This window comes from Rhipicephalus microplus, chromosome 8 (assembly GCF_043290135.1).
Source record: "Rhipicephalus microplus isolate Deutch F79 chromosome 8, USDA_Rmic, whole genome shotgun sequence".
NCBI lineage: Eukaryota > Metazoa > Arthropoda > Arachnida > Ixodida > Ixodidae > Rhipicephalus > Rhipicephalus microplus.
Genome location: NC_134707.1, coordinates 126873163 through 126886254, shown reverse-complemented (window position 1 = coordinate 126886254; position 13092 = coordinate 126873163). Strand labels below are relative to the sequence as shown.

The 13092-nt window shown below is 45.2% G+C and overlaps 1 protein-coding gene across 3 annotated transcripts in view; it reads right to left on the bottom strand.

Annotated features, from left to right (window-relative positions):
- Positions 1-313: 313 nt before the first annotated feature.
- Positions 314-13092, bottom strand: part of LOC119164560 (locomotion-related protein Hikaru genki) — a 34576-nt gene continuing 21797 nt past the window's right edge. For all 3 annotated transcript variants that reach the window (XM_075872579.1, XM_075872580.1, XM_037416779.2), the window contains exons 4-5: positions 5371-5556; positions 314-579 (exon numbers count right to left, since the gene is read on the bottom strand). In XM_075872579.1, the coding sequence (XP_075728694.1) occupies positions 383-579; positions 5371-5556 (383 nt within the window). In that variant the 3' untranslated portion in view covers positions 314-382. The remainder of the gene's footprint in view (positions 580-5370; positions 5557-13092) is intronic.

The following is a 13092-nucleotide window of genomic DNA, read 5'->3' as shown; positions in this document are numbered from 1 at the left end:
GAAACTGGCATACCTGCTTAGTTTATTTTGATTTGAAGAACATGCCAGCATGATATATGTTCTTTACATTACGTGACGTTACACTTTCGTTTTCTTCCCTTTTCCCTCCCGCCATGTAGATTAGCAAACCGAGTACAATCTGTTTACCCACCCGGCCTTTCCTTCGCCCTTCTCTATCTTTCTCTCTTCGGTTTTCTTTTTGCAATTGTTTATCAAATACCCCGCGTGTAGTGAAACGTTCTGCAATATTATTTCGTAAGTTTTTAACTGCAATCCATAAATCTCCTCTGAACAAGAAATTCAGGACACGGGATGTTTTAACTTGTTGTTTTATGTTCATTATTGAAATCGGAAGAATATTGTCCTTCGGTTGCGATGCATGTCACAGGCAGCGTCGGTTTTGACCTATCCATTGGCCTTCGTGGCACGTGGCGGTAGGCATGCCAATAAGAACCTTGCCTCCCTGGCAGCGGTAGGTAATGCGTTGGCCCGTCTCATACCAGTCCTTGTCGGGACTCAAAGAGAACTCCTCTGGAATGACCGGTCGCAGGCAGGATCCTTTCGGCAGCGAGAAACCATCTGCGTGGAAAAGGCGCAAATTGTGTGCGAACGTTGCAAACTGAAAAGGCCGTGTTCGAAATTTCAAGGGAAACTACAATACTTAAGATACTTCTACAGGGTTAGTAGCACAGGCATCACTTTTGCCTTTGCTACTACCATTACAGAGATGTGCTAGGGTATTATGAGAAGTAAACTTTTACGGCATTTTTTTTGTCCACAGAATAAAATTTAATATGCCGAGTGGTTTAACTATCTAAAACGGTACAAGCGCAGATACCAAGAAATATAACGGTACGTTCATCACGTGATTGACTGAGATTCCTCATAAAATAGATTCCTTCGAATGGGGTGAGGAGAAATGAGCAGTGCGATATTGCTACTACGTTATTAAAGATGATATCAAAGATGTTCTCTTTCTTGAGAGATCTCGACGCTGAAAATTTGCTCTTTCTTTCTGTATGTGTGCGTGTGTCTTTCCTGCTTTTCTGTCTGTCACCCGTTTCACCCTCTTTCAAGCGACCAGCCATCTTGATCCGCTTGTTGCGTTCATAGGTGCTGACATTGTCAATTCAAAACAAGGTATTACGAATATTTTGGCGCAACATCAGTACGGGGTGCGTAGGTAGTCTGTTACTCTGTTACAATATTTTTAATACATAGATACGTGATTATAAAAACCGCAGTACTTATTGCGCAGCGCTGGCAATGCGACGCTAAGATAAAAGACAAACAAGTATTTCCTTCATTTCACGAAATCTACTTGGTACACGCACATACTAGTGAGTTTGCGGGGTACAAAAACTTCGTTGCTTCAAATTACTGCTGCATGGCGTCCATAATTCACGCAATGCCTACATGCTAGTTTTTTCGCGCAGACCGTGAAATAAACCTTTTATTCTCTCTCTCCATGCAGAAGACCGTTGTCTTTCGACGACCTTTGCCAGCGGAGCATGCAGATACGCCACCACTTTTTGTCACTGCTATCACTTTGGCATTTTTGCGTTTTAGCGGTAACCGTGATTGACGTAGCGTTGTTCTTAGGCGTGTGAGGGGTCCCCAATCAGGAGGAAGGGAGCGAAGGCCCTTCACAGCACACTCCTCTCTCACTAAGTCGAGGTGTGGGGCAGGCAGGCGGCCGCCATCTGCCATGCCTCCAGCCCATACGCGCGCTTATGGTTGTGATACATTCTGCAGGAACATCCATATCGGCCTCTCTCCAGCTCCCCGGAGTTCCGGGAATCCTTGAAGAAGTTTTGTGTGCTCGTAAATAAGAATACTACTTGGTAATGACTAATGCTTTTATTATGCCACAAATAAACTGAAAAATATTTTCTTACGGTTGTCGCAAGCGAGCAAACGCTGAAATAATGCTAGCCATTATGTTTCATTATGTTTCATTACGAAAGAAGTAGCGCTTGAAGAGACCAGATTTACGCCGATGTCAAAGTCAATACTATATGCTTGGTTTTGCTACCAAATAATTTAGTAGTTATATACTACTAAATAAGTTACCGAATAAGTTAGATTGAGAGGTGACGAGTTAGTGCTACCAAAGAAGTTAGTTTGAAAGGTGACGTTGGAAGATGGCATAATGGACCACAGGCTGATCTGTCTTGATCTGCCTGTCCGAGCACTGCGACATGCGAAGAGCCATGTACCAGTAAAAATTTAAGACTATGCCATAAGGACAACGATATTTTAATTCTTCAATATTTGGACACCCCATTTCCAAATTCCTAGCGCACCTTTGGTTCAAAATATATTGAGGAGTTATGGCCAGAATTTTATTGGGTTGAAAAATAACGCATAAATGAATATGCCTCATCGTGTAAAAAAATAAAAAAAAGTCCACGGATCACCCGAGATATAATTCAAATGAAAAGAAAATTACGAGATGGCCTCGATTGAGCGAGTCGCCCGTCGTTCTGACAAATCAAAAAAACTGAACTCAAGCATACCCTGGCTAAGGCTGGAAAAATATTCTTTGAAATATATTTCAGTGACTTCCTCAGATTTCGAGTTCAGATTTCTAGGCGGTACTTTAGGGACAGGAAATAAATGGCTGATCAAATATAATGTTGGTATTGTGATTACAGAAAAAAAGGATGAGATCTCAAACCACATTAACACAATTCTGCAGTCTGTATTCAACCTCTCAAAAGCTACAGTCCGTACGGATGAAGATAGCAGAATTCCAGCTACTGTCCGAATAGAAAAACTTGAAATATCAAGAGCAGAGGAATTCAAACAACTAATCAATTTAGAAACGAAAAAATCTAGTGGTCCCGTCGACATATGAACTGTACTTTTGAAGTGATATGTGGAATGGGCGCCACCTAATTTAACTACCATCTTTCCAAAATTATATACAACGCACTCACTGCCACAAGATTGGTGCATCACTTTCGTAATTCTTGCATTTAAGGAAGGAAACCGAAAAGAGGCCACAAGTTACCGTACAAAGTCACTTACTTCACTCCCTCGCAATGTGTTCGAGCATATAATAGCAAAACATACAAAACATATACTCAGGTTTCTTGATCAGATAACTTTCCTGTACCCTTTCCAACATAGTTTCAGGACACGGCTATCAACTCTGACACATTTAACAGAAAGAGTTAATGATTTTTAGGCTGCTGTAGATATAAGGCAAGAGCTTAACGTGGTTTGTGTAGATTTTACGAAAGCATTTGAAGGAGTAGCCTATGGCCCATAAATCTTCAAATTACGTAATGCAAGAATAAACAAACTCGTAATAAAACGGACTGAAGGATATTTAATCAACCGTACGCGGATAGTCAAACCGGATGAACATTTATTAGATACTTTAGTTTTATTTGCAGGAGTGCCACAAGGCTCTGTATTCGGACCACTATTGGTTCTCATGCATGTCTTATATCAATAGCATAGCAGAAGAGGGCATACTGGAAAACCATCTCAAAGCTCAGAATCGTTTGCTAAATTTAAATAACTGGTGTGGAAAAAGCAAGATGACGATAAATTATTCCGAATCTGCATATGCACACATCACCAAAAAGAAAGCTAATCGTTCCTTTTTGCACAGCATTATTAGACACTTGTTGGTATGTGCGCACCAGTTTAGCTGGGTCACGGTGGCGATTACATGAAAACTAACATAGAATGACTATACAAATAACGTCTGCATGAAAGTCCATTGGAAGTTATATATACATTGAGGACAAACTGAAACATGCATCGTGTTACGTAAAATACATTGCATATACCACCTTCGTTAGGACTATACAATAATTTTCAGGTGTTGTTTGGAATCCCCATAACGTAACCATTAAGATAAAGCTGGGAAGAATGCAGAGACTAACGGTGAATTTTATTTGTGAAATATACCAAAAGAATCGGTATCAGTCACGCTGATGTTGTGGAAACGCAACATAAATTCTCCTGAACAACGTAGAAAGAAATTTAGGATGGATGTATTTCTTTAGGTAATGTACGAACAAAAGATTGATAAGCTGAAACATTTTCATACACTAGGCGAAGAATGCTAAATACTGCTAAGTATTACTATTCTTTAATATAAGTAGATATAATTCTTCTGTATTATGCAGTTATAAGCGTACTTTACAAAAATATGTCATTGTATTGTCCTCTTTGTTATGAGCCTCCATGAGTGTTGGCTTTATTACTAAATAAATAAATTACAACGGTGCTAGATCAGACAAGAACAATAAAGAACACGACAAACTTGTGTCCTTCATTGTCGTTATCTGTTCTCAGAGTTGTTGTTCTTGCATATATAATTAGTACTAACTAGCCAATATTTCTGGTCCAGTGATATATAGCAGCATTTTCGTATTCTGTTACGTCTGCCGGGCTGTGTGCTTTGACTGGCCATGCGCTGACAAAACAAAATGACCCGCTGTTCTTCACCTATTATGCCCGGTGTGAGAAATGTCTTTCCTACGTTTCACTGATTATTGACGTCCAACATAACGGTACCATCTGCTGCTAGGTGTCAAACATTATCTTAGAATGAAAAACCTACCTACCATCCTGTAGAGCGCTGCGGCGCCGTGTATATTATTAATACAGGCAACATTGAAAGCCAGTTAGAACAGCACATCAACAATGAAAAAAAGGTATATTTTGTCACAATGGTGAATACATCACTGCAATAGCAGCAAGCAAACCGGAATCTTATATGAATAGAGTTTTCCCGCTTGCGCCTTTAGCATGCAACCGAGAGTAACTTTCAAACGCTAAAGGTAAGCTGCGTTCAGTCTGTACTCGCATCCGTCATAAGTGGAGTATCACGTAACGACTAAAACATTCGTTTGCGTAGCGAGTGACCACGTAAGTTCACAATGATCTTTTCGCTAGCACACGTTTTTTTTTTTGTATAAACGTGCAACGTGTTTTTTGTATCATCGAGTAGCAGCGGGCTTGCTCTGCGCGTGTTTCTCTCTGACAAGGCTTCGCGCAACTTGGCACTAACATTAAATTGTATGTGTCTAACTTTCGAAAACTGGTCTTTATAGTTAGTGCACAATTTCCAGTTTTTCTTGTTTTCTTCGGTTTGCAGCCAAGAAATCAATCTACCTAATAAAACATTGCACGTCCGCCATCCTCCGATTTCTTGTGATTGTCAGTTTACTGTCACTCTATATGACGAAGTAGTGAGTAGTGACTGAACCAACCAATATGTGTTTTTGCACTGCGTGGGTGCCATTTTTATTGTTATGGGGCATATTTACTCTCGGTGTCACCGCCAGCTGAGGATAACCCACAGTTGCGTCCTCTAAAAATATGACTGGCATGAAAAATACTCGCCTATTTCCTGACACTTCGACAGCTCTGACCAACGACCGCTTCCCAGGCAAGTGCTTTCATTGGGCCCATGTAGTTCATATCCTAAGGAGCAGCGGAATCGAGCTGTGCTTCCCACAACGGCCCCTCCTGCAGAGGGTATGTCCACGTGACCATTCTCAGGGGCGATGGGTGCTTGACAGGTCACATCTGCAAATGGGAAAAACGCTATGGGTTAATTGTTTCTTAAGGAACTCATTATTTATCATCACACCATTCATTAAGATTTTCACCATTTTCACCATTCATTAAGACTTTCACACCATTCATTACGTTTCATTATGATTAAGTTGCATCCCTGCTATAGCAAGCTTCGCTAGACACAACTTACTTCAAGTGAAGCCACTCGTCACCTGGGTCGTAAATTGCGAATGAACGGGCATGACTCTTGGATGCTTCGACGACAATTATTTGTTCGAACTATCGAACCCGCTAATGGCGTAGAAATGGATCAATTTCAAAACAGAAGTTTGAGCCTTTCCTCGTACTTTCGGAAGGGGCAGGCTTGCAGAAAGGACTAGAGTATCATGCACACATTGGTACATAACAGGTAATCACGGGGAAGTTTGCGGCTAGGCTTGAGTTGTGCGCGCAGGTGAATCCAGACTGACCATAGTACGTTACCTGCATTGTCGAAAAATACCGTATCCATACAGTACAACAACAGGTGATCTCTTGATGCCAGGGTGTTCCCGGTTGACGGATAGAACACTATCGCAGCAATAGCTGCTTTCAAACACAAGCGACCCCGTATATCAACACCGAACAAAGTAGTACATTCGAATTTTGATATCTGGGGTCTAACGTTCCAAAACCACCATATGATTATGAGAGATGCCGTAGTGGAGGGCTCCGGAAATTTTGACCTCCTGGGGTTCTTTAACGTGCACCCAAATTTCAGCACACAGGCCTACCATCGGAAATGAACTCGCCGCCACCGAGATTAAATGCCGCGACCTGCAGTTCCAATCGAAGTTTATTGCTGCAACAGTGAAATCGCGGTGGTACGGGTGCTTGCAAATAGTAGAATTTAATGGCAAATGGACCAAACTAAATCACAATAATCTTTACCACTTATCATGTCCGCTAGCAAAATTCTGTCATTTGGTAACCGTGGAGGTACGCTGCAGGATGCAGCAGTTACGCTACTTCTTTCTTTCTTTCTCTCTTTCTTTCTTTCTTTTTTTATTTCTCTTTATGTCCCAGAATAAAACGAAAACATAACATTCTGGATGGCCTCCTGGGCTAAACGCTGCAATTAAACAGCTTGACTGGGGGTCCAGAAGATTTGTGCGGCTTCAGTCCCGCGGATAGCTCATGTAAATGTACGAAATTTTCCGTACAGGGATCATGGCACGTGCCTTTGAATCATTGCTCACTGCGATGACGGTGTAGCCGAGCCGTGATTTCAATTAGGAAGCCGAACACCTAAAATTGTTGTTACGGAGTCGGTGACTTCTGTACAAAATGTTGTTACAGAGGAAAACCCACCGGCAAGAGTCACAATGACTGATTGGCAAGCTCGCGCACCCCCTCAGCTGATTGGGTCCTTCCTCTTCCTTTACTTCCTTTCCGTAACAGGACCCCCGGGCGCTGCAGCGCAGTCTCGGTGCGAGTCCGGAGAAGTGCGACAGAAGTAGGTCTTTAGGCGCGAAACATGGACAATGTCAGCAAGCGACGAAATTGGTGACGTATTGGAGTGAAATGGCGCTATCTCGTAGTTGACGTCGCAAACCTGACGTAAAACTCCATAGGGTCCTGCGTATCGGGGCAAACGTTTTCCGGAGAGACCTACACAGCGACACGGTGACCAGAGGAGCACGCTGTCACCTGGGGCAAGCGTTATATTACGATCCCGATGGTTGTAGCGGGCTTTTTGCATATCCTGTGACCTGGTGAGATGAGACTGGACAAGTTTACAAGCCCTGTGAGCCTGATCAATGACTTCGCGAGCGCACTCGGAAGCAGATGGCTTCAGAGTTAGGGTGGTTTTAAATGGCAATATGGGATCGCGACCATACAACAGATAAAAAGTTGAGAATCCCGTGCTGTCATGTCGAGAGGAATTATATACGAAAGTCAAATAGGCCATGGTGGTGTCCCAGTCACGATGATCTTCGGAGATGTACGTCGAAAGCATCTCTGTGAGCGTGCGGTTGAGTCGTTCAGTTAGGCCATTAGTTTGCTGATGGTAGGCGGTAGATAGCTTATGCACTGTAGCACACGATCGAAGGAGGTCGTCGACAACTTTGGACAAGAAAGAGTGGCCGCGGCCCGTAAGCAGCTGTCGAGGTGCACCGTGGTGTAAGATGACGTCATGAAGAAGAAAATCCCCGACGTCTGTGGCGCAACTGGTTGCAATGGCCTTTGTTATCGTATAACGGGTCGCATAATCTGTTGTGACGGCGATCCATTTATTTCCCTGTATCGTCGTCGAAAAAGGGCCAAGAAGTTCGAGTCCCACGCGATGAAATGGTTCAGAGGAGACTTCGATTGGGTGAAGATATCCAGCTGGCAGCACAAGAGGTGTTTCCAGGCGCTGGCAGAGGCCGCAAGTGGGGACATATCGACGCACGCTGCGGTAAAGTCCTGGACAGAAAAAGGGACGTCGCATGCAGTCGTATGCGCGGGAAACGCTGAGGTGTCTCGCTGTTGGTGCGTCGTGAAGTTGTTGAAGTACGCAGGCTGTAGATGACGAGGAATGACAAGCAGAAGCTCATGGCCTTCGGTGCTGACGTTGCTGCGGTAAAGGGTGCTGACATGAAGCACGAACGTAGGGGATTCAGCGTCATGGCTGTCAGACTGGATGGCGTCGATTATAATGCGCACTGACTCATCCCGCCGTTGTTAAATGCGCATATCGCCGATATCAGTAAACGCCATTACGCTGCTCTCCAGGTCAGTCGTAACGTCATCAGGAGGATCCACCGGATAACTAGGACAGTCTGCGTTCTTGTGCAAACGGCCAGACTTGTAGCTGACGCTAAACGAAAGTTCCTGGAGCCTAAGAGCTCAGCGACCCAGACGTCCAGTCGGGTCCTTCAGAGAAGTCAGCCAGTGGAGGGCGTGGTGGTCCGTAACGAGTGATATTATGCGACCATATAAGTATGGTCAGAACTTGGCGGCGGTCCAAACTAAAGCTAAACACTCTCTCTTGGTGATGGAATAATTCTTCTCAGGGGTAGAAGGCAGGCGACAGGCGCAAGCTATCAGCACTGTCTGCCGTGGTGCCGCTGAGCGAGAACTGCGCCAATACCGTGGCCAGTGGCGTCAGTGCGAACTTCTATGGCAGCAGCAGGATTAAAGTGGGCAAGTATTGGGGGCGTAGTTAAGTAGCCGATGAGAGCAGTGAATGTTTGAGCCTGCTCAGGGCCCCATGAAAATGTAGTCTCCTTCTTCCGAAATTAGGTGGGTGGCCTGGCAACGTCGGCGAAGCTGTTCACAAAACGATTTAGGTAGGAACATAAGCTGACAAAGAAGGCAAAATAACTACCAATATGGATAGGATAGTTAAAATAGCGGAGGAGTTTTACAGATATCTGTACAGTAGTCGAGGCAACCACGACCTTAATACTATAAGAACTAGCAGTAACCCAGATTACACCCCACCAGTAATGATAGAAGAAGTCAGAAAAGCTTCGGAGAGCATGCAAAGAGGCAAAGCTGCTGGTGAGGATCAGGTAACATCAGATCTGCTTAAAGATGAAGGACAGATTGTGTTAGAAAAACTATCCACCCTGTTTACGAGGTGTCTTCTGACGGGAAGAGTACCAGAGTCTTGGAAGAACGCTAACATCATCTTAATACATAAGAAAGGAGATGACAAGGACTTGAAGAAATACAGGCCGATCAGCTTGCTCTCTGTAGTATACAAGCTATTTACAAAGGTAATTGCTAACAGAGTAAAGAAAACATTAGAATTCAATCAACCAAATGAACAAGCAGGATTTCGAACAGGCTACTCAACAATTGACCACATTCATACTATCAATCAGGTAATAGAGAAATGCTCAGAGTATAACCAACCACTATACATAGCATTCATAGATTACGAGATGGCGTTTGATTCAGTAGAAATATCAGCCGTCATGCAAACACTGCGGAATCAGGGCGTAGATGAAGTATATATAAACATTCTGGAAGAAATCTACAGGGGATCAACTGCTACCATAGTGCTTCATAAAGAAAGCAACAGAATACCAATCAAGAAGGGTGTAAGGCAGGGGGACACAATTTCCTCAATGCTATTTACCGCATGCTTACAGGAGGTTTTCAGAAGCCTAGAATGGGAACAGTTAGGGATAAGAATCAATGGAGAATACCTTAGTAACCTGCGCGTCGCCGATGACATCGCATTGCTGAGTAACTCAGGGGACGAATTGCAACTCATGATTACGGAGTTAGACAAGGAGAGCAGAAAGGTGGGTCTTAAAATTAATCTGCAGAAAACGAAAGTAATGTACAACAACCTCGGTAAGGAGCAGCGCTTCGAGATAGGTAATAGTGCACTTGAAGTTGTAAAAGACTATGTCTACTTAGGGCAGGTAATAACCGCAGAGCCGAACCACGAGATTGAAGTAACTAGAAGAATAAGAATGGGGTGGAGCACATTCGGCAAGCACTCTCAAATTATGACAGGTAGATTGCCACTATCCCTCAAGAGGAAGGTATATAACAGCTGTATCTTGCCGGTACTTAGCTACGGAGCAGAAACCTGGAGACTTACAAAGAGGGTTCAGCTTAAATTGAGGACGACGCAGCGAGCAATGGAAAGAAAAATGGTAGGTGTAACCTTAAGAGACAAGAAGAGAGCAGAATCGATTAGGGAGCAAACGGGGGTTAAGGATATCATAGCTGAAATCAAGAAGAAGAAATGGACATGGGCAGGGCATGTAACGCGTAGACAGGATAACCGCTGGTCATTAAGGGTAACTGACTGGATTCCCAGAGAAGGGAAGCGGGTTAGGGGGAGACAGAAGATTAGGTGGGCAGATGAGATTAAGAAGTTTGCGGGTATAAATTGGCAGCAGCAAGCACAGGACCGGGTTAACTGGCGAAACATGGGAGAGGCATTTGTCCTGCAGTGGACGTAGTCAGGCTGATGATGATGATAAGCCGATGAAGCTCCGGACGTCCGATGTAGAACGGGGCTCCGGAAAGCTACGGACGGTGTGGATCTTTTCGGAATCTGGTTGGACACCATCGGCGCTCACAAGATGGCCCAGAATGGTAATTTGACAGCGGCCAAATCGGCATTTCCTCGAGTTGAGTTGTAGCCCAGCTGCTCTGAAGACTGCGAGAATTGCAGCAAGAGGGGTCAGGTGGCTATCAAAAGTAGATGAAAGACTATCACATCGTCTAGATAACAGAGACAAGTAGACCACCTATACCCACGCAGGAGAGAGTCCTTCGTTCGTTCGATTGTGGCAGGGGTGTTACATAGTCCAAAAGGCATGACCTTAAACTGGTGCAAACCACCCGGTGTAGTGAAGGCCGTCTTCTCGTGGTCCATCTCATCGACAGAAATCTATCAGTAGCCGGACCAAAGATCAATAGACGAGAAGTATGTAGCGCCGTGCAAGCAGTCGAACACATCGTCGATGCGTGGTAGCGGGTATACGTCTTTTCGCGTGATCTTGTTGATGTGGCGATAGTCAACGGAAATTTGCCAGGTACCATCTTTTTTTTTCACAAGGACGACAGAAGAGGCCCGAATACTTTTTGATGGTTTTTATTACACCTTTGTTGAGCATTTTGTCAACTTCCGCTTTGATAACTCTGCGCTCAGCTTGAGAGACACCACTGGGGCATCGGCGAATATGAGTGGCGTCACCAGTGTTTATACGGTGCTGAACACTGGATGTTAGCCCTTGAAGTCTGTCGTCGAAATCAAAAATGTCGGTATATGACGCGAGAAGGCGATGGATGTAGTTGGCTTCCGCAGAATTGAGTTCGGGTACAATAATCTTCGAGAAATTATTTGGCAGAGAACAGGTCCTGTTATTTACAGGAGCCTGAAGTAAATAAATCTCTGTGGTGAGAGCCGCTATTTTGAATTCGTTAGCATCAGATACGCTGGCCAAGAACACGCCGAGAGGAAGCACTTGAGATCACAAGCTGAAATTGAGAAGTGGCAGTGAGGTACAGTTGTCAGTGGCAGTCGCAAGCATATGGGGAATGGCGATGTTGCGGCTCAAAAAGACGTCAGAGAAAGGAAGAAGGACCATTTACCATCGGGAACCTGTGGCTGTGCGGTCAAAACGACGTAAGGGACTGCCTGTGGTGACAGTCGTACATCCTGAAGAGAGCACAGGCACGGCGGGGCAGTCTGCGGTTCAGCAACTATCGGAGGCAGCTCTAGCTGAGGGATGCTGGTAGCACAATCGATAAGAGCAGAATGATTCGACAAGAAGTCCAGGCCTAGGATAACGTCATAAGGGCAGTGGTCAATCACTGTTAAAATGACAGTAGTGTAGTCCTTAATACTTAAGTGGGCAGTGCAAATACCGAGAATCATCGGCGTGCCGCCATCGGCCACAAGGAGCATTTATGCAACCTCTGGTGTCGCAACTTTCTTCAAGGCTTGAACTCATGACCGAAATGCTTGCGCCGGTGTCTACAGATGCTTGTACAGGTATGCCGTCTACTTTAACGTCTATTACACTTCGTCTGCATGGTGGGAACGGAGAGATGATTTGCTGCGGAAGTCGTCAATGCAGCACCACCTCCGGCGGCTGCAATTCTCAGTTTTCCGAGATGATGCGGCCGGAAGTCACGGGGGACGAGAATCGCCGTGGCTGCGGCGAACGGGACGATGGATGGCGTATTTCAGGCGAACGAGACTGGTGTCCACGTGGTGAAGGCGAGTGGCTGTACCCAGTGTTGCGAGATTGGTCAACGGCATTGGACGCTTCGGCAGGTGAAAAGTTGCAGGCGGTACCGTCGAAACGGGTCGTATGGGTCGTTGCATGAGGTGCCGAGGACCATGTGTTGTGGCAGTAACAAGAAATATGTCCAACGCGGTGGCAGTTAAAACATATAAGGCGGTCGTCAGCAGTTAGCCACTCAGCCGGGTTGCGGTACGTGGAGAAAACCGTCACTTTAAGGAGAGCATTTTGAAAGCGCGTTCGCTGGCTCTGGGCGCAGTGACATGGCACACGGAATACACTCCGATGTTTTCAAGCTCCTGGCGCACGATGGCTTGAACAAAAGGAACAGTAACAGAAGGGAAAGCAGTACTGCGCGGATAGACGGCCGAGGCACCATTGCTTTCAGTTCACGACGAACAATGCGTGTCAGGTCTCCTGGTGGCGAAGACGTTGTGGTGCGGACTGGTCCTCGGAAGTCAATGTTGCAGCGGTGTTTGGAAGTCTGGTGAATGTTTGCAGAATGTGGCGGCTTTTGACTTGCTCAAACAGATGACACTCTTTGATGATCGCGTACACGGTGGAACATTCCTTGCACATCACGAAATTGAACGCGTCGTCGGCAGTCCCCTTCAGGACATGCCCGACCTTGTCACCTTCTGTTATGTCGCTTTCAGCCTTTCGGCAGAGGGCCAGCACGTCCTGAATGTATGCGAGGCATGATTCCGTTGGAGATTGGGCACGGCAGGCCAATTACTTTTTGGCGGCGACCTTACGACCGGCGGTTTTGCCGAACACCTCTCACATTTTTTCTTTGCAT